A 21,573-nucleotide genomic window follows, 5' to 3' on the forward strand; every position below is an offset into this window, starting at 1 on the left:
GTCCGACTTACTGCCGGATAGCCGGACCAAACTCTGACTCCGGTCGTACAGGGAGCGAACAGCCCGTAACAGGAGGTTCGGTACCCCATACTCCCGAAGCACCCCACACAGGACCCCCCGAGGGACAGGGTCGAACGCCTTCTCCAAGTCCACAAAACACATGGAGACTGGTTGGGCGAACTCCCATGCACCCTCGAGGACCCTGCCAAGGGTGTAGAGCTGGTCGACTGTTCCACGGCCAGGACGAAAACCACACTGCTCCTCCTGAATCTGGGATTCAACATCCCGACGGACCCTTCTCTCCAGCACCACCAGGGAGGCTGAGGAGTGTGATCCCCCTGTAGTTGGAACACATCCTCCGGTCCCCCTTCTTAAAAAGGGGGACCACCACCCTGGTCTGCCAATCCAGAGGCACTGTCCCCGATGTCCACGCGATATTGCAGAGGCGTGTCAACCAGGACAGCCCTACAACATCCAGAGCCTTGAGGAACCCAAAAAGGGTGGGTACTCTGAACTGCTGTTTGGCGCATAGGCACAAACAACAGTCAGGACCCGTTCCCCCACCCAAAGGCGGAGGGAGGTTACCCTCTCGTCCACCGGGGTGAACCCCAACGTACAGGCGCTGAGCCGGGGAGCAATAAGTAAACCCACACCTGCTCGGCGCCTCTCACCGTGAACAACTCCAGAGTGGAAGAGAGTCGAACTCCTCTCGAGAGGACTGGTACCAGAGCCCAAGCTGTGCGTGGAGGTGAGTCCGACTATATCTAGTCGGAACTTCTCGACCTCACACGCCAGCTCGGGCTCCTTCCCTGCCAGAGAGGTGACATTCCACGTCCCTAGAGCCAGCTTCTGTAGCCGGGGATCGGATCGCCAAGGTCCCCGCCTTCGGCCACCGCCCAGCTCGCACTGCACCCGACCCCTATGGCCCCTCCCACAGGTGGTGAGCCCATGGGAAGGGGGACCCACGTTAGCCTTTCAGGCTGTGCCCGGCCGGGCCCCATGGTGCATGTAATATGTCATTTTTTATGTTTACGACTGGTAATCATAGACACATATTGGAGGCAATCGTACAAAATAAAAACACTCATTCAGAATATATATGCATATATATGTGTGTGTGTGTGTGTGTGTATTCTTAATGTTAGTCCATACATTTTATTGAAAATGTTCAAACAGAGATGACGACAGAATTGACCGCTGCAGCTTCTCTGGAAATCAGTAAACAACATCCACTTAGTTTCTCCACAGAGTCTCTTAACTTCAACACGCTCGTTCTATCGTCGATTATTCCCGCTCCGAAGACAGGAGTTGACCTCGTTTTAGCATTTTGTTCGTGAGTGTGAAGTGTCTGGCACAGTTTTCTGAGATCTTTCATCAAACAAAACAGCTCGCAGGCCCTCAGTTCTGGAGCCAGGTTATTGGACCTTTTATCTTGCTGCTCGCCAAGCTGCAACACCCAGAACTTAGCAAGCTCGCGAGCACTCTTAGCGTGACTCGCCACCATGTTGAGGATCAGAGGGTAAAGGTCGTGAGCTGCAGCTGGTATGGAGGTCCCCCCCGTGGAGGCGGAGACGGTGATGGGAGGAGGGTGACAGGACTGTAATGGAAATAAATTATGTCAGTTTTTTTTCATTATTGAGAGAATAAGTGAGAGAATGAAATATTTCCTCAAGTCGTGGCCTCCACTGCAGTTGACATCTTTTCTCAATAAATGCATAATGCGTGATACACTTCTCACCTCCATTTTGTCCAAAGGAGAAATAAATAACAATAATGACCTTCACTATGCCCCTCCCTGAGCCGTCACCTTATCGTGGTGGAGGGGTTTGTGTGTCCCAAGGATCCTAGGAGCTAAGTTGTCTGGGGCTTTATGCCCCTGGCAGGGTCACCCATGGCAAACAGGTCCTAGGTGAGGGACCACACAAAGCACGGCTAAAAGACCCCTGATGAAGAAGACAAATTATGGACTCAGGTTTCCCTTGCCCGGATGTGGGTCACCGGGGCCCCCCTCTGGAGCCAGGCCTGGAGTTGGGGCTCGAAGGAGAGCGCCTGGTGGCCGGGCCTGCACCCATGGGGCCCGGCCGGGCACAGCCCGAAAGGCTAACGTGGGTCCCCCTTCCTATGGGCTCACCACCTGTGGGAGGGGCCGTAGGGGTCGGGTGCAGTGCGAGCTGGGCGGTGGCCGAAGGCGGGGACCTTGGCGATCCGTTCCCCGGCTACAGAAGCTGGCTCTAGGGACGTGGAATGTTACCTCTCTGGCAGGGAAGGAGCCCGAGCTGGTGTGTGATATCGAGAAGTTCCGACTAGATATAGTCGGACTCGCCTCCACGCACAGCTTGGGCTATGGTATCAGTCTTCTCGAGAGGGGTTGGACTCTCTTCCACTCTTGAGTTGCCCACGGTGAGAGGCGCCGAGCAGGTGTGGGTATACTTATTGCTCCCCGGCTCAGCGCCTGTACGTTGGGGTTATGCACCAAACACCAGTTCAGAGAACCCACCCTTTTTGGAGTCCTTGGAGGGGGTGCTGGAGAGCGCTCCCGCTGGGGACTCCATCGTTCTGCTGGCGGACTTCAATGCTCACGTGGGCAATGACCGTGAGACCTGGAAGGGCGTGATTGGGAGGAACGGCCCCCCCCCGATCAGAACCCGAGCGGTGTTCTGTTATTGGACTTCTGTGCTCGTCACCGATTGTCCATAACGAACACCATGTTCAAGCATAAGGGTGTCCACACGTGCACTTGGCACCAGGGCACCCTAGGTCGCAGTTCGATGATCGACTTTGTGGTCATGTCATCGGACTTGCGGCCGCATGTCTTGGACACTCGGGTAAAGAGAGGGGCGGAGCTGTCAACTGATCACCACCTGGTGGTGAGTTGGCTCCGACTGTGGGGGAAGATGCCGGTCCGACGTGGCAGGCCCAAACGTATTGTGAGGGTCTGCTGGGAACGACTGGCGGAATCCCCTGTCAGAAGGAGTTTCAACTCCCACCTCCGACAGAACTTTGCTCATGTTTCGGGGGTGGCGTGGGACATCGCGTCCGAGTGGACCATGTTCCGCGCCTCCATTGCTGAGGCGGCCGACCGCAGCTGTGGCCGTAAGGTGGTGCCTGTCGTGGCGGCAATCCCCGAACCCGTTGGTGGACACCAACGGTGAGGGATGCCGTCAAGCTGAAGAAGGAGTCCTATCGGGCCTTTTTGGCCTGTGGGACTCCTGAGGCAGCTGATGGATACCGGCTGACCAAGCGGAATGCAGCTTTGGTGGTCGCTGAAGCAAAAACTCGGGCATGGGAGGAGTTCGGTGAGGCCATGGAGAAAGACTTCCGGACGGCTTCGAGGAAATTCTGGTCCACCATCCAACGTCTCAGGAGGGGGAAGCAGTGCACCATCAACACTGTGTATAGTGGGGATGGGGCGCTGCTGACCTCGACTCGGGACGTTGTGAGCCGGTGGGGAGAATACTTCGAAGACCTCCTCAATTCCACCGACACGCCTTCCATGAGGTAGCAGAGTCTGGGTTCTCTGAGGCGGGCTCATCTATCTCTGGGGTTGAGGTCACCGAGGTGGTTAAAAAGCTCCTCGGTGGCAAGGCGCCAGGGGTGGATGAGATTCGCCCGGAGTTCCTCAAGGCTCTGGATGTTGTAGGGCTGTTCAGGTTGACACGCCTCTGCAACATCGCGTGGACATTGGGGACAGTGCCTCTGGATTGGCAGACTGGGGTGGTGGTCCCCATTTTTAAGAAGGGGGACCGGAGGGTGTGTTCCAACTCCAACCCCCTAATACGGGCTGTTCGGTCCCTGTACGACCGGAGTCAGAGTTTGGTCCGGATATCTGGCAGTAAGTCGGACTCGTTTCCGGTGAGGGTTGGACTCCACCAAGGTTGCCCTTTGTCACCGATTCTGTTCTTTTATGGACAGAATTTCAATGCACAGCCGAGGCGTAGAGGGGGTCCGGTTTGGTGGCCTCAGTATTGCATCTCTGCTTTTTGCAGATGATGTGGTTCTGTTGGCTTCATCAAGCCGTGACCTCCAACTCTCATTGGAGCAGTTCGCAGCCGAGTGTGAAGCGGCTGGGATGAGAATCAGCACCCAAGTGGAGGAGTTCAAGTATCTTGGGGTCTTGATCACGAGTGAGGGAAGAATGGAACGGGAGATCGACAGGCGGATCGGTGCGGCGTCTGCAGTGATGCGGACTTTGTATCGATCCGTTGTGGTAAAGAAGGAGCTAAGCCGAGAGGCGGAGCTCTCGATTTACCGATCAATCTACGTTCCTCCCCTCACCTATGGTCAAGAGCTGTGGGTCGTGACCCAAAGAACAAGATCCCGGATACAAGCGGCCGAAATGAGTTTCCTCCGCAAGGTGTCTCCCTGAGAGAACGGGCGAGAAGCTCGGCCATCCGGGAGGATCTCCGAGTAGAGCCGTTGCTCCTTCACGTAGAGAGGAGAGGAGCCAGATGAGGTGGCCGGGGCATCTGATTCGGATGCCTCCCGGACGCCTCCCCGGTGAGCTGTTCCGGGCACGTCCCACCGGGAGGAGACCCCGGGGACGACCCAGGACACGCTGGAGAGACGACGTCCTTCGGCTGGCCCGGAAACGCCTCGAGATCCCCGTGGAAGAGCTGGATGAAGTGGCTGGGGAGAGGGAAGTCTGGGCGTCCCTGCTAAAGCGACCCGACCTCGGATAAGCGGTAGAAGAAGGATGGATGGAGGATGGACCTTCGCTATGCGTAGCGGATGGAGCGCGATATGTCATGCATTGCTGCACTGTATTCCCCCGAAACATCAATTTGCCATCTTACCGGCGGGCAGACGACGAGGACGCGCCGCGCAGCTTCGACTTGTTCGGCCAGCCAGCGCATCGGACCGACGTGCGCAATTCTGTTCTGCTGCCACACGTCGATGGCAACACTGCATCCCGCGTGGCTCTGCAGGAATTCTGCCAAGGCCATCGCGGCCTTCTGGAAGGCTCCGTTCTCAGGGGGGTACACCAAGAGGACACGGACGGGAACCTCGGCTGAGGTCGCTAAGCTTTTAAACCCCGCTGATGAGGACGAGTTTGTCCCACACCTTTTATCTGTATCAAACGTAAACATTCAAGATGTGGGTTATGCGGTTCTGTATCCTTTCATAGCCCAACATGTACGTTTTGGGAACTCGAGGACACATAATATTGATAATATTGTCTGTGAATGTTTTTCGGGAAAATGTGTAATCTCGGGGGTGGTTGTGTGAATATCCGAAAACGTTCCTATTAAGTATATGTTTGAGGTGTTCGACTTACAGATAATGTATCCGGAAGTTAAGATCATCGCAGCAGCCAGTCCTAAATAAACCTTCACCAATAAGCGGCTGAAGGCGTCTTTAGGATCTGCGCCAGTACACAAATGCGACACAAATTCATTTGAGTCCTTCAGACATAATATGCATTTCCAAAAAGAGAATAAGAAATGGACAAATTGAAGGTACTGAACATCTCCATAGGCTCTTTTATATTCAGCTATTTAGTGTCATACCTGTAAGGGGATTCGCTGTCGTGATATCAGTGATCTTAGCTGGAACGAAATATAGTTCACATTTGTTAACGGCCGTCGTTAGTATTGTTATCGTGACACACGTTCCTGACCTGTTGGAAAATCAGTCGGCTTCGCTGCGAGACCTGCGAAGAAAAACGACATAACCAATCACCGATGCTGCGTTTCTGAAAAAGGGGGGCAAGGACCACATTTCAACTTTGAAATGGACACTATTACAATGTCAATGGGAAATTCAGTTTCAATTATACCTTCATACATGATATATGTATCTATGTTCTGTGTATTATAACCCCCCCCCCCCCCCGACCCCTCAAAATTGTACATATTAAAATGAATGATTTATAATGAGTTTTTTGAAATATGTTCTTTTCACCATTTTTTTCATTTTACTCTTGACAATAAATGTATCAACCGTTTTTTTCATGAGGAGAAAAAAAGACATTTTTAATTAAAGACATTTCAATGAGCGAAGCGTGTTCATTTGCGACTGAAAGCACTTTTCCATTTCATCTGCGACGTCGTGCGCACTTTATCCGTAACTTATAGCTTTCACGATAGTACAATGCATCATTCACCATTTGAGACGGCAAGTCGAATTCGTACCGTGGTCGGAACTCGAAACGCTCCTATCTCAAAGCCTATTTCCCCATTGAAATGAATGCAAGTGGCATTACTCTGCCTTTGAATTTTTTTAAAATACATTTTAGCAGGCAAGTTTATTGATTGCATATGTTGGCACAGCTGCACGAATGAAAGGTCCTGCCAGCACTCAACCCATTAAACTGAAACGCTTTATTGCACCATGCGGATGCCGCGCTTTGACTTTGGCCTTTATTTAGTCGGCCCGAACATTTTTTTCCGTTTGTTTTGGGAGCGCGCCAAACAATACACAATTCATTTCTACCACATTTTGTAAAGGGGTGTTAAAATGTGCATGAAGTCATGTATTTTCTCTTTTCACAGTTTAGGTCACAATGGCAGCGTTCCCCCGACATCACAATGCAAACGGTCGAGTCCCGTCTAAATGTCATTTTTGGTCAACCGGAGGCTAATGTCCTAGCTAACATATAGCTGAAAATCCATCATTTATTTCCACTTTTGTAAGAGACATTTTTGTCCGGTATATGGCTGAAGTTCGGCTTGTTGGTTGTCTCATAACAAGCTGCGATGTTGCACCTGCAGTGAACTGTCTGTTACCAAAACAAATATTTCCCGCTCTTGTGTGATTTCATGTCTTTCAAATAATTGATTGCGATAACACAAATGGTCTCTTGCCACACGATGTTTGGACAAACACACACGCATTTCAATCAAAGTGTACTTGCTCTGTGTGGGCCGAGTCGATGTTTTGACGATTTTCCTGAACTTGTACGAAAGGTCGCTCCCGAGCGGCGGCAAAGGAAGGTTGCTCACAAGGATCAAGGTTCCGTAGCTTTCCTTCACTAAGTAATGAAACCATAACTAGAAGGGACAGACACAAAACAAAATGTTCTCACTTTCTCACATCTCTTTGACACACAATCGGCGCTTAACGCCGCAAAGTGCGTAGTGCGACTGGCGGGTCTGTGGACGCTGAGACAAGCATTTGCAGTCATCCGGTTGAGCGTTCAAAAATACGATTTGACTCGTATTCTTATTTTAATTGGCAAAAAAAAAAGAGAAGAAAAGGTTTTCATTTAGTTCTGTTTTTCCAAATGATCTGGAATTCAAAAGCAATAACGTAGCATCGTTACCTTACGGGACGATTTGCAGACCATCAGATTGTTGTGATGTATAAACCAGCATAATAGCGCTCAACGGACTTGTGTCTTTCGCATTTTGTCGCAGCGTTCACGTTCCACAATTTGTGATTCGTGCTGTAATACCTGACGTATCCCAGTGAGGTTGGACTCAGCCAAAGGCGGAATGTACTCGCAGAGGTGGATGGCTGCCCCACAGATGCGTGTGCCAATCAGATATTTAACGCTCGCTACAAAGACAGGAAAAATGACAGAGATGCATAAGATTATAAGGCAAACACGGGAGGAGAGTCTACTCAACTTCACGTAGTTTAAAGCAAAGCAAACATATTTATATCGTGCATTTCATACACAAGGTAACTGAATGTGCTTTCCATGATGGAAAGCATTTCGAGAAGAAAGAAAAAAACAGCTAATAAACATTTCGAACAAAGAGAAATCAAATAAAACAGCACAGATGAATTGTGAGTTCTTGCAGATTGAAGCTTGTTTATCTTCAGTTGGAAAACGGTCCCGAGTTCCCGAGTGACAGCAAATATCATCGGAATCGGGAAAAGTTTGAAATCCAAACTTACCGTCAACGTTGATGGCCCAGCTTACGTTCATCATGTCTTTTCCCGCCACTTTAACAAGATCAAGCTTCAGGTCTGCCAGCAGCGAAGGACTCCAATTACTTCTCGGGGGGAAATCTAGAGAAAGAGACCATTTCTTGTTTTGGCCATTCCGTAATATTACTGGACATGTGTCAATGTCTGTTGCTATGACAAATGCATTCCTTGAATACTTGAATCATAACATACACGATATAATACATAATCATAATAATAATCATAATAATCATCTGCCAGACTTTGTCAGAACCAGACCATTATGAAATTGGAAATCAAATTGTGATTTACAGTCAAGGAAGAATGTTTCCAGAATGCGGGCAGTGCACTTTATTTCCTGTGGAGTTTAGCGACTTCCTTTTCTCTCATTTGATTGTATTTGTGCTGTGTTTTTATTGCCTCGTACAGCAACTTGGGAACCTTGTGTTTGTTTGAATTGTGCTCTATCAATAAAGTGGATTGGACAGGAGAACGCATAATATGGGTTAGGGTCAACATGTCATGTGAAAAGGATCAGCGTCACCTCTAGAATGATTACAGCATACACAAGAAGTAAGTCCATTTAGTACATTTGATTTATAAAGCGCTTTATTACATCGAGTGGACTGACATAGTTAAAGAATATTCCTAGGTACATATTGGAAAATACAAGCGCGCAGCATTTCACTGTTAATACAAGAAAACAAGTCACAAGTCAAAGCAATCTCGTCTTACCGTCTTGATCAAATTCGTTTGGAAGTGCTTTTTGAAAAATGTCTACTTTGCTCATGAGGAACGCATGAGCACACTTTGGGGGCAACAAACGGCAAGGCTCCATCGCCTCGCACTTCATTTTCCATTTCAAGAGAGGCACATTCGCTAAGCGGCACCCGACAGGACAATAGCGTTACAGCAACAAAAAGAATCCGCCAAGTCAGCGGAGGGAGGAGCTTGAGCTGTGTCTCTTCAAATGTTGGACTGAATCCTAAAATAATCAAAGATCACACGCGTCTTATGGGATGGAGACAAAAGCGACCGCAATTGGAGTTTCTTGGAAGAGAGAATTGCAATAGTCGACAAACGAGGAGACAAGAAGGTGACAGCGATCGTTCCCACTTCACGATCAGATAACCGACGAAAAAAGCGGCAACGGGTTACAGTTTTATTATGCCCGTAAAAGCATGGCCTCCTCAAAACTGTGCAAAAGTATTCGGTTACCATCGGCTTTTAGAAATCGACTCCTATGACTGCAATCGAATCAACACGTACTGCGCATGAATTAGGCTTCTATTCCACTCATCTTCAAGCGATGCAGTTCTACTGATATTTCCAATCCATATTTTGCATTCCATACAGAGCAGTGATTTCAAAACGGCAACTCTGCATTTAGGATTTTGTCTTTTGCAATTTGGAAGACAACCACTGTGGTCAGAGCCTTGCAATGCAAACAGGCCAGTGGGTGTGACTGCTATCGTATCACCATTTGTAATAATTGACCTACTGGCCAGCTATGACTGAGATCCACGAACGATGCCTAGCAACAACTGACCATGCAAACAGACGACTGTTGATAAGCTTTTGTTTCAGTTGTTAAGTGATCTAACATACGTACATCACCACAACTCAGAGCCTCCACTTAGTCCTCGGTACCTCCGAGCTGGAGTGGGGGGGGGGGGGGGGGCAGGATTTACAAGGGCCACTGGAACCAAACACCATCACTTTTGTTTTCTTTTGATTAAAATACAAAATGTTCAATGCAATTCAGGCTTGAATGTCCTCAAGACACAATCCAAGTGGCATTAAGGAGAATGCATCCTTTTTCTTTTGTGGGACATAAACCTGACTATCATCCGCATAATAACGAAAAGGGATGGAAGCCAGGGGCAGCAAATGCAAAGAAAACTGAAGGGGCCCTAAAATGGAACCCTGCGGAACCCCACAATACAGTGGGGCAGAGTGGAAATCAAAGCGACCGAGGCTTACACATGCACAAAGTTCTGCCTGGCAGATTGAATCTGTTCTACTTTTGACCTTTGTGTCGAAGTATTTTCAAAGTGTACAGGAGTTGGAACAGTTATTTTATTTCTGCTGGTTTTTTTTTTTTTTTTTTTAGTATGAAGTATTATACAGTATACTTCTACTGTGCTGTGTGAGTACTTTTGCCACCTCCGCCCTCTATATACATACACACACAAAAAAGAAAACATACATACCATCATTTTCCCGGCACTTTACGTTCTGTAAGGACACAACACAATAATAAGACTTATTATTTCACTTCGATGGAGTCAGTCCATCCACAAAGCAAGGTAACTTACAATGGCTTGTGACGTCACCAGAGCCGAAAGATAAATGCAGACCAAAAGTTGGAGCTTCCCCATGGCTGTAGCGTGTAGACACAAGTGAGGCGTTCTCGCCGTGTTGGCTCTACGGAGATTTCCAAAAAAAGAAAGTTGAAAGATCAAAAAGGCCTTCGCTGCTGATATGGTTTTAGGCTCCGCCCACTCGAGCAGCTCGCGTGTGCTCCGCTCGCCTTTCAAACGGTAAAGTGGCTTTTTTTGTTTGCATTTTTGAATTTCTGCAACTGCTCGCATTTATGTTTGCCGTCTGCGGCCGCGTTGGAGCGCAACCTCGCATGCTTGTTGTTGTTCTTGTTGTTGTTGTTGTTCTTGTTTGATTTCTGCTGCATGGGGAGCTTTCGGCTGTCAAAAACTTGCGCGCTATCGCGGAGCATTGAAAGCATCATTTCAGAGTTTCCAATGCAGATGATGTTTGATTTATTTTCAAGTGTGCTGCGGGTCCGCCAACAAGAAGCACACGAGTGGAGCCGCACGCTGATAAGCAAAACGTTGCGAAATTGGATTCTATGGAAAGTTAGAAAAAAGAGAAGAAAAGAAAAGAAAAAGACGAGTGCAACTTTTCTCCTTTTCCTTTGCTGAAACGAACATTTGTGTTCATAAATAGACTCGCTTGCCATCTGAGGCCGCAGGCGCAATTGAATTTGATATTGTCAACTGGTTCCCATGACATTTGATATGATCTGACCCACATACGTCACCCTTCATATGCACTTAAGAATATCGCTCGCTCATCAGTAAAAAGCTTCAGATGGGTTGTTGTAGCTGTTGTTTTAAGGATTGCAACGGCAAAGGACTTTATAAAGTCCTGCTTGGATTCAAACAAGAGAAGGGTTGGGGTTAGTTAAACATTTATGACCTATCAAATCAATGAGTGACGGAAGAAGAAGGTCACGCTGAAAATGGAACAACATCTTCCCTTCGAACAAATGACAACACCGGCGGACCAGATCGAACCGCATCCGAGTTTCAAGCGGGGCAACGTGGCCTTTGCGCACAAAGTACACGACACTCATCTCCAAAGGGCCACAATTGAAATACTGTGGGGGGGAATAATGCAATGTTCAACCGTAACGCCGTGCTTAAATATGGGAATCATGTAAAAAAAAAAAAAAAGATAATTCAAGCTAAACAAAAGAAAAAATGTGACCCAAGTGTATACACAAAACAAGTGTTGTAAAGGTCGATTGCAAATGCATTGTACTGAAATACAACCGTACTGTACTTAACAAACGTAGTGCACCGGATTGGAAAAAAAGTGGAAGCATGATGCAAAGTTCCAACATTTCATTGAGCGATTCTATCACGTACCACTAGAGGGAGCCTGGTTATCGCCGCACTTTGAGAATCACGTCTCTGATTTGTTTCCCCTCACAGCAGACCGCCGCAAGAAGCAGGATGTTGTCTCGGACCCTGTCCCGCTCAGTCGGGAGCGCGAGATGTTCGGCGCCCGGCGGGAGCGTCTTCACCCCTTTGCCCGATCGTCGGTTTTCCCGCCGTTACGGACGCGTCGGCACCGCAGACTCTCACGGGACTCCGGCGTCAACTTCTTCAGCCCGTCCCAAATCGTACAGTTACGTCGTCGTCGGGGCGGGCTCGGCAGGCTGCGTTCTCGCCAACCGCCTGACGGAGGACGCCCGGGAATCGCTCTTGTTGCTGGAAGCCGGGCCGAAAGACTTGTGGCTCGGCAGCGTACGGTTGTCGTGGAAGATCCACATGCCGGCTGCGCTGACCTACAACCTTTGCGACAACAAGTACGGCCGTCGGTCACCGCGTACAATCCGAGTCCGTTCGCCACGGTGCGGTCGTGAATTTCGAACCGCCTCGTGTTTTCCGTGTCGTTATCGCAACACCACGTAGTGTAACCCGCAAACGGATCGGGCAAAGGTCCGCATCGTGACCTTTGGTATCCCCTCACACAAGGCTGTCCGAAAGTGGTGCTCACGGGTTGTTTTTTGGTACCCTTGACAGCTTATGACTCCGACACAAGGAAATGGAAATGGGTGAAAGAAGACGATTCACTTGAAAACGGCAGCCTCGCTGCGCTTGGGAAATATCGGATCTCAGAGCGTTTCGGTCGCAGACGTTTTCAGAAAGATTTCTCACAATTTGGATAGAAGCTGTTCCCAAAAATGTTAAGAAAATTGAGCATAGTCAATTGTCGTACAAGTGGCAAAATATATAACAAGGGTTACCATGGAAACTAGGGAAGCATTCTTTTTGCCCCGCAGGTATAACTGGCACTACCACACTTTGCCTCAGGCCCACATGGACCAGCGGGTCATGTACTGGCCGAGGGGGCGCGTCTGGGGCGGCTCGTCCTCGCTCAACGCCATGGTGTACGTGCGCGGGCACGCCGAAGACTACGACCGCTGGCAGAGGGAAGGCGCGGAGGGCTGGGATTACGACGGCTGCCTGCCTTACTTCCGGAAGGCGCAGTGCCACGAACTGGGCGCCGACAGGTACATCTGCCGGCTTTTCCAAATAAATGATCTTTTGCTCCCCCTGTTCCACTGATCGCCTAAACAGGTTCTATTTGCAAAAAGTGCAACGTACTTACAGCAGTGCGCAAAATACAGTTGAAAGTTTGTGTTTCAAACAAACATTTCCAATCGCTCTTCAGACCAGAAGTTGAAAGTTGAAAGTTGCTCTCCTACAAAATTGGACAGAAAACCCAGTGAAGCAGTTGCGCAAGCGTTCCAGTCCGTAATTCTTCCTTTGCTTGCTTGCTCAAATGTCATCGCAGCAGCCCAAAGGGGGGCTCAACTTGGGTCCTTGAACCATTCGGGTGTGGTCCCCGCAGGTACCGCGGCGGCAGCGGCCCGCTGCACGTGTCCCGGGGGAAGACCGACCATCCTCTTCACCGGGCTTTTATCGAGGCCGGGCAGCAGGCGGGATACCCGTTCACTGACGACATGAACGGATACCAACAAGAAGGCTTGGGCTGGATGGACATGACCATTTTTAAAGGTGGGGGGGCCGGGGGGAACGAGCCCAACGAGACTCTCGCTCCGTTCGGGCAAAATCACCACAGCAATTCTTGCTTTTGAACATTACACTTGATCGGCTCAATCATTTGAAGGGAAGAGGTGGAGCACAGCCAGCGCCTACCTGAGACCGGTCCTGGATCGACCCAACCTGAAGACCGAGGTGCGCTGCCTGACCACCAAGATCCTGTTCGATGGCCGCCGAGCTGCGGGCGTGGAATATGTGCAGAACGGAGAGACGAAACGGGTCAGAGGGAGACCGAGTTCCATTGACTCGCGACAGGGCATCAGGAAAGTTTTCACTACACTTCACTTTTTGCAAAAAAAAAACTCTTGCTTCAGCCTAATTCCAAAATGGAAGAAACTCAAAAAGACAAAAAAACTCTCTCTCGCTCTATATATGTGTGTGTGTAGAGGTCGGCAGACAATTCCTTGCTTTTGCTTTTGCGCTCTGACAGGCATCGGCAACCGTGAGATGTTCTCTCAAAATGGCGTCCAATCGCAGGCGGACGCCGTTCAAGCTGCGGAAACATTTCAACGGTGAAATCAGTGCAAACACAATGCACCCCAACGCAACGCCATAGTTCTCGAGATGGCCATTCGTTTGGCGGCTGACGTTCAAATGTTTTTCCCCACGTTTGTAATTAGGTCTCGAATTGTGAATTGAATTGGTTTTCGAACAAGGCCGGAAGCAAAAAGTGAAAAGTGTGACAATTTCCCAGATGTCGGCAATCATTGTTGGCAATTGCCAGATGACGGCAATTCCGCCGTTGTGGCTCTGCAGGCGTTTGCGGATAAAGAGGTGATCCTGAGCGGCGGCGCCATCAACTCCCCGCAACTTCTGATGCTGTCCGGCGTGGGGAACGCCGACGAGCTCAGGCCGCACGGCATCCCCGTGGTCCAACACCTACCGGGTGCGTTTGGCAACATTCCTCGGTCGACAGGAGACGTCGTTGACGCCGATGCGTTCTCAGGCGTGGGCGCCAACCTGCAGGATCATTTGGAGTTGTACGTCCAGCAGAAGTGCACTCAGCCCATCACGCTGTACAAAGCCCAGAAAGCTTTCCGCATGGTCCAGATAGGCCTGGAGTGGCTCTCGCTCTTCACCGGTAACCCTCTCACCTGCGCAACGATCACACCATTGCATGATTCGTACGGCGCTCGAATGATTTGTCCAAGTGTCGAATGGAAGGATCGAGTGGAGGCGGGCAATGCGGTCCCGTGACAATTTACAGGGACACTTTTCGCATTTGACTTTTGATTCTTTTCAAGCAAAATAAGCAACGGATGTCATTTTTCGCCACTTCATGTGCAAAGCTTTTCCTGACTTTTTTCATTCAATCCATTTTTCATCTGCCGCGGTCACACGGCGGCTTGTGTCCTACGACCTCGCCTGCGGGAAAACGTTGAAAACCTGCCGCTGACGCCTCTCCTTGTTCTCCCTCCCTCCCTCCCTCTCTCATTGCCATTGGTCGCCGAGGTTACGGAGCGACGGCGCACCTGGAGAGCGGCGGCTTCGTCCGCAGTCGGCCGCGTGTGCCGCATCCAGACATCCAGTTTCACTTCCTGCCCTCGCAGGTCATCGACCACGGGCGGGTCGCTTCAAAGATAGAAGCTTATCAGGTGAGTGTGACCTGGATACATTTTAGTTTGAGGGGGGGGGGGGGGGGAGGGCAATTCTGTTCTTGTAAAGGGAAGCGTGGGCGGACGATTGGTCGGATTACGCACGCCCGCGCCGAAAGAGCGTGATCAAACTCACGTGTCGTTCAGATAGGGGGGGGGAATGTTCACGGGAAACAACGGCCGAAACTTCCAGAGAAGCGGCCCGATCGCATCTTATCATCATCGCGCAACTGGACGGCTACCAACTCAATAAAAGATATGACAGAAAAGCTATTTCCACGCTATTTGGACATTTCCGTTCGGGAGCGTTTCAGACATGAAACGTGCTGTGCGTGCGTTGATTGACGTCGAGAGGGCTGGAAATTGACATTGTTACACGAGCTGTGGACGGACACCTTTGCATTGCAGCAAACAAATCATAAGAAGAAGAATTCCTGTGAAAAGATTGAAGTAAAAATTGACCAATGTTGGGGGTGTACTCGCTTTTGTGATGACTTTGTTAACACTATTGAACAAAATAGTTTCCAGTGGCACGAGCCAAAGAAGAACCCTTTCAGTTTCATTCGACATTTCGGATACCGGATATTGAATTTGAACATTTGCCATGGATATTTTATAGGCATTTTCTCCTTCAGTGCAGTTCCGCGTTCCGAGGTTCAAACGGCTTTTCTCCGTGTACGCCGTCGTCCTCCCACGTCCCGCAAAAACTTACACGTAAGGTTCATTGAAGACTCCAAAAGGACTGGCTAAAGAAAATATCAACATTTTGGTTGAAAGTAACAAAAAAAAAGTTTGAAAACTGCCAGCAAGGTTTGAATGTAGCAACACAAAGCCGCGCCGCTCACTAAAGTAAACGCGCGGACTTTAGCCACGGCTGCTACGTTGGTAGAATGACTTATTCGTAATGGAGTAGTACTATAACACTAAATGTAATCGGTTTTACGTTTCCTCTTATGGGATTGTACAATCGAATAAGTATTTTTTTTAAAAGGTTGTCAGTCACTTTCCGTCTTTGGTTGTTTTTCCTCAGGCGTGGCGGTTTCTTAAAAATCGTATGAAAGATGCAAGAGGGGATTTTTTTTTTTTTGGGGGGGGGGGGGGGTGGGGGGGTTTGTTTTGTGTTTTTTCACAGCTCATTTAACGGAGCACCGTCAGGGCAGATCGACAACCATGACGTGATGTAACCCTAGGTTCACGTGGGACCAATGAGAAGCACTAGTGTCGGCTGGATGAAGCTGAAGAGCCCCGACCCCCGGGACCACCCGATCCTGCAGCCCAACTATCTCGCCACAGGTTCGTGCGTATGTTCCCATCACGCGGGCACAGCGAGCGAGCGCCGTGTCTGACTCCCATCTTCGCCGTCGTCTCCGCTCAGATGTCGATGTTTTGGAGTTCAGAGAATGTGTCAAACTCTCCCGGGAGATTTTTGCCCAGAAGGCCTTCGACCCGTTCCGGGGCGCCGAAGTCCAGCCCGGTCCTCGGATCCAGTCCGACGCCGACATCGATGCCTTCGTGCGCCGCAAGGCCGACAGTGCGTATCATCCGTCGTGCACGTGCAAGATGGGCGCGACCTCCGACCCGACGGCGGTCGTGGACTCCCGGACGCGCGTGCTCGGCGTCGAGGGCCTCCGCGTGGTCGACGCGTCCATCATGCCGAGCATCGTTAGCGGCAACCTCAACGCACCGACCGTCATGATAGCGGAGAAGGCCGCCGACCTCATCAGAGGTCGCCCGCCGCTGGTTGACCCGCAGGTTCCGGTGTATCGGCCGCCGACGCTGGACACTCAAAGATAAAGCCACGACATTTACTTTCCCATCATGTTACTACACAGAAGATACATGCGCATATCCCAATCGCGAGTTAATCACAGGCCTCAGTTAGGAAAGCCTTCACACAGGAAGCAATTGCACATCTGCATTTACTGTACGTGACAAACGACAGCTGGTCGCGACCGATGACACTTGGGAGGAGAGCGACAGCGTCATTGAAGGGACAAACTTCAGGTGTGCACAACAACATGGTTTGCTTAAGCTAATGCACTCAAATATAGAAAAACACGCGTGTAAAATAACGGATTGATTCAAAGAAACAAAGGAATAGTGTTAGCGATGCGCTAATGACTATATATATATATATAACCGATTCTAACTTTGTCTGGCTCATTTAAATACAGGTCGACTTCATCCAAATGACTCCGTATACATCTGTGCTACATCTACTGAGCACAGTTTTTTCTGGAGGGGTAAAAAAGAGAAATGTGTGCTGGTTTTCACGTTACGTGTATGCATGTTCTTCTCTTGCTTGGGTGGGTGGGTTTCATCGATAGACACTTGCTTCCTCCCGCATTCCAAAACATCCATGTTGGGATTATTGAAGATTCTCAATTTTGCATTGGTGTGTTTGCAATTTGCAACCAGTCAGCTGTGATAGGCGCTGATTCACCCTTGACCCAAAGGAACACAAATGCAAATTGATAGAAACGTCTCCAATCTCAGGTGTGTTTGACGTTCGTTAAATGGCGCCGGCCAATGAAAAACAATATGTTTGCTAACGAGCCATGTTTCAAACGCTTGATCAGTTCATCGGCCGGCGATCTTCATCTGTTGTTTCTTTTCATCTTCGATTCCTAAATTGAGGTCACGGCAATGCGCTTTGTTTTATCTGAAAAGATCACAAGTGAGCAGTCGTCTTCCTTCCTCAGTACGTGACTTTGCGCTCACTTGTACCGTCGCGGGACGTCGGCCCCAAATTGACACAGAGCAGAGAACTGTTCAAAAAACCCATATGGCAGACCCTTGAGAAGGCAGAAGCCTTCGTGCGGGTTTGGTTTCCACTCGCATCTGTTTCAACCGTGACACTGGAATCTTCCAGCTTTGATTGCGTAACCTTAATCTTTTCCCGTACACAGAAGAAGAAGAAGAAGAAGAAGAAGAAGCAGCGCTTGGTTTACTGGCATGGCAAAATGCTTTTTGCTTTTTTGTTTTGTTTCGGGGGAGTGTTGCCATGGCCACTTCTTGTTACGTAGAATTCGGTTTCCGCATCCCAAAAAAGGCCACATGCCTCATGACTAAACGAGGGGCTCATTTTGCAATACTACAATGACCGAATATCAAATAGCCACTGTGCAAGTCTTACAAACTCGAGCAAATGTCGTGTTTTACCATTTCCTACGTCATACGGATGTTTATTGATCTTTAAGCAAGTGGAAATTGCTACCTGCGAAGATGATTGGAAGATATTGTTCATGCAGTAGAAGGCCGCATCGTAGTGGCGTCAGTAGTCATAAACTTTAAACACTTGAAAGCGGGCAAAATTGCCGTAATGACCCCCTACAATAGCAGCTAGCATATAATAATACAAAACTATCATAACAATTGCTCATTGTCATTGCCGTGACAACTCTTGGTCACCAACTTGTGAGGTTGAACTTTTTGAATTCACGAGCTTGTCATTGAACCAATGTACATTTCTTTATCACGCCCATCCATTTTCCATACTGCTTTATCGTCACGCGGGTCGCGAGCCTATCCCGGCCATCTTCGGGCGAGAGGCGGGCTACACCCTGAACCGGTCGCCAGCCAATCGCAGGGCACACAAAGAAACAAACAAGCATTGGCTCTCACTTTCGCACCTACGGGCAATTTAGAGGCTTCAATCCACCTACCACGCGTGTTTTTGGGGATGTGGGAGGAAACCGGAGTGCCTGGAGAAAAGCCACCCGGGTTTGTTTACCACAGTGTCTTGAGAGGAAAAAAATAAAGAATAATGAAATTGCGCTTCTTAAATGAAGGGGGAAACAACGATTGGTATTGTTATTAAGCAAATTTGAGCAGTTGCACATTGAACGCACTGTGATAATTAACATGTAACGAGTCCGAAGTGTCTCAGTAAGCTTTGCAAAAACTTGAATGCTACGACATGAAATGCGCTTTTTAATGTTGAAATCATCTTAAATGTGTTCATTGTAAAAGGGAAAACAATTAAAAGCCTTCCAGCTTTTTTCCGCGTCGCTGTTTTATTTACGGTTTCTAATTGTTGTGACCCCACACTGGAACACGACGAGCCGATCCTGACTTTTATTTTATTTTGCAGTGTACAAAAGAGACATTTTCTTTGCCATTTGTAGAAAATCTAAAAGCTGACGGACGCTTATGTTTTTATTTTGTACAACAGTTAGGTAGAAAGCAAACCTTGGCTTACAATATTTAATCAACATTCATAAAGGAGTGTAACATTACAAAACATATTGAAATCAATCAAAAAAATAAAGACTGCACGCACACAAATGTATATTCCCCTCCAAATACAATATATAATAAGTGCATTCCTTCTTTCTGGCTGCTGCGATTGCGCATCGAGTTCCCAATCGGATTTGGATTTGTTACCTTTCCGGTGCAATCAATCTGCTGCTCTGTTTTTATCCGGCCTACCACATTGCATGTAACCCTTTTTTACGATGTCTTTTTATTCTATTTATTGTGAGTTGTTTTGGGTCGATTTTAAACAATCTGCTCTGTGCTGCCTGAACACCTGAAAGAATCATTTGATCTGATTTGAAATGGCAGATTGTCTTCCCTTCAGAACAGCTTAATCCATCGGTTTGCATTTTCTATTCTTTATTTTGCAGTCGGGTCTCCAGCAACATTTCATTTCAAATCACAATCGGCGCTGTAGTGTAATTGGAGGTAAACGCAGATGTTTTGCATGACAAATCCATTTTGGAACCCTGAGACCGGAGGGAGCCCGTTCAAAAGACGCAGTTGAAACATATTACGCTGATATTAAACTCACTCACCCAAAACATTTTGCAGCAGTTATTCGTTTTCCGACAGGTCCGCGTCAACAATTGCATATCAATAATCGATGTTTTGAATGCCAAATTACAATTAGAAATAATTATTGTTAACCGCAAATTTACTGTTTTACAAAAAAAAAATAGTAAAGCATTATCGTTTCTTGATTCAGATTAAATGATAGTTTTATACTTGCATTCCCGGAGTGCAATGTACGATATATTGATATGTCCTTTTTTTTTTTTTGTAACTGACATGAAATCATATCCAAAATGCAATCATGACGTGGAATCCAGTTGCTCCTGCACCCTGAAATGAAGCATAGAAAATACAGTGGAACCTCCAAAGTGAAAGAGGCGCGTCGTTCGGAAACAAAGCAACATTTCACAAAACTGCGCAGGTCCAACTGCGAAACTAAAGGATCAAGTTCTTTTTTGGGACGCCACCACACATGGTAAAGCGGGAGAAATGTTTTTCAAGAAAACAGGAACTCATTGGCTGCTCAGTACTATTAAAAAAAAAAAAAAAAAAAAAAAAAAAAAAAAAAAAGTCAGCTGTGTTTTGTGTTCAGTGGAGCAGCTTCACGTCTCAAGCGCAAGCAGCCATTACATTTACTACTTTTCATGTCATTAAGGTCAAGGACGACTTTGAAAGTCATTGGAAAGCAGTAAACTTGTATTCCCATTATTTTCATTCGGGGGGGGGAAAAAAAATCACCTCAGAGATTCCACTCTATTACAGATAAAAAATATATAGTTATTGCGCAAAAAAAGAAAAAAGAAAAAAAAACCCCTTCTGAATCCAGTTGAAAGCTGAGCCGTAAGCTAAACAACACAAATCCGTGACGTTGAATCCGACATCCACACTCCGTTCCGTCACCACCATGCCGTTTTCAAAGCGAATTCATAGGATTCGGAATGGCTTTGCAGAGCAAGAAGATCTCGCCACCATCCGTGGAGAAATAAAGCAATCAAATACAACATCAAATCAGTGTTCTGCTTTCAATATTTGTTTTTCAGACAGGCTTCTCGAGTTCTGTTCATGTCCCTGTAGAAAGAGAACACAAGGCACTTCGTTCGGACGTCGTCTACCGTATGAGCGAGTACAAGGATCCTCTCAGTGCGGGCGAGCGGCACAAAGTCAATCGGAATCGAGAAATAACAACAAAACCTGATGCGGGCCGTCGCTATAGCGACGTGATGCACATCATCTCGTCCGCGAGGTCCTCCTCTCGTTTCGCGGCCGCGTACGTCTCCTCGTCGCTGTAGTCCCGCACGCTGCGCACGGCGGGGTCCGAGCCGGCGGCCCCGTCGGCCAGGCCGCCGTTCAGCAGATTACCGGCGGCGCTCTCCATCTCGTCGACGGTCATCTCGCAGGCGTCCGCGATCTCGTGTTTGGTGGCCGACACGAACTTGGGGTCCCTGGCGTACTTTCCCAGACCCTCAGAGATCAACGCCTGAGGCGACGTAAAAAATAGACAGACGAATAACGCAATATCTTTTTGACGTTAGAACGTTTCGAGATATGATGTATTTGCGTAATAACGCGGAAACACGTGAAAGTATTATTATATCAAGTAGAGACCGACCGATATGGATTTTTATGAGGACGATGCCCATGTTTGGCAGAGCAAAATTCCAATAACCAATTATTCGACCGAATTATGAAAAAAAAAATATATATATATATATATAAATGCTGAAACTTATCGAAAACTTGCTATTGTTTGTTTTAATGTCATTATCTTTGTCTTCTGTCGTAATGTCTTAATCTGCAAAAAAAATAAAATAATCGTTGAAATGTTTTGATTGAATTGAATCGAGACAAACATTTAATTGTTCTGCCTGTCACTGGCATGGAGAGACGAACCAAGATGTTATTTGTGGTAAGTCAATCATTTTTGGAGCGATGAAGCGAAATTGGACATCATCGCTGCGCTAGCTAAAGCGATGGCCGAA

The 21,573-nt window shown here is 48.1% G+C and overlaps 3 protein-coding genes across 14 annotated transcripts in view; 1 reads left to right on the forward strand and 2 right to left on the reverse strand.

Annotated features, from left to right (window-relative positions):
* Positions 1–1,139: 1,139 nt before the first annotated feature.
* Positions 1,140–10,986, reverse strand: LOC133474468 (uncharacterized). Its single transcript, XM_061766228.1, has 10 exons — positions 10,173–10,986; positions 10,068–10,092; positions 7,843–7,956; positions 7,394–7,497; positions 6,854–6,989; positions 5,618–5,650; positions 5,508–5,546; positions 5,276–5,362; positions 4,794–5,068; positions 1,140–1,597 (listed from the first exon to the last, which is right to left on the reverse strand). The coding sequence occupies exons 1-10, from the start codon at positions 10,446–10,448 to the stop codon at positions 1,169–1,171; spliced, it is 1,518 nt and encodes a 505-aa protein (XP_061622212.1). The 5' UTR covers positions 10,449–10,986; the 3' UTR covers positions 1,140–1,168.
* chdh (choline dehydrogenase) lies at positions 10,258–18,821 on the forward strand. Of its 3 annotated transcripts, XM_061766216.1 has the most exons (10): positions 10,259–10,397; positions 11,589–11,965; positions 12,443–12,673; positions 13,015–13,181; positions 13,294–13,445; positions 13,983–14,112; positions 14,173–14,307; positions 14,679–14,821; positions 16,012–16,114; positions 16,197–18,821. In XM_061766216.1, the coding sequence occupies exons 2-10, from the start codon at positions 11,610–11,612 to the stop codon at positions 16,613–16,615; spliced, it is 1,836 nt and encodes a 611-aa protein (XP_061622200.1). In that variant the 5' UTR covers positions 10,259–10,397; positions 11,589–11,609; the 3' UTR covers positions 16,616–18,821. The 3 variants fall into 3 exon arrangements, with proteins under 3 accessions (XP_061622191.1, XP_061622200.1, XP_061622181.1); XM_061766207.1 differs by having other exon boundaries at positions 10,258–10,397; positions 11,592–11,965; positions 13,983–14,307; XM_061766197.1 differs by having other exon boundaries at positions 13,983–14,307.
* Positions 18,822–18,966: 145 nt separating this feature from the next.
* The window catches only part of cacna1db (calcium channel, voltage-dependent, L type, alpha 1D subunit, b), a 71,941-nt gene continuing 69,334 nt past the window's right edge, over positions 18,967–21,573 (reverse strand). For all 10 annotated transcript variants that reach the window (XM_061766105.1, XM_061766090.1, XM_061766135.1 and 7 more), the window contains one exon: positions 18,967–21,071. In XM_061766105.1, the coding sequence (XP_061622089.1) occupies positions 20,802–21,071 (270 nt within the window). In that variant the 3' untranslated portion in view covers positions 18,967–20,801. The remainder of the gene's footprint in view (positions 21,072–21,573) is intronic.

This window comes from Phyllopteryx taeniolatus, chromosome 1 (assembly GCF_024500385.1).
Source record: "Phyllopteryx taeniolatus isolate TA_2022b chromosome 1, UOR_Ptae_1.2, whole genome shotgun sequence".
In the NCBI taxonomy this organism is placed as follows: domain Eukaryota; kingdom Metazoa; phylum Chordata; class Actinopteri; order Syngnathiformes; family Syngnathidae; genus Phyllopteryx; species Phyllopteryx taeniolatus.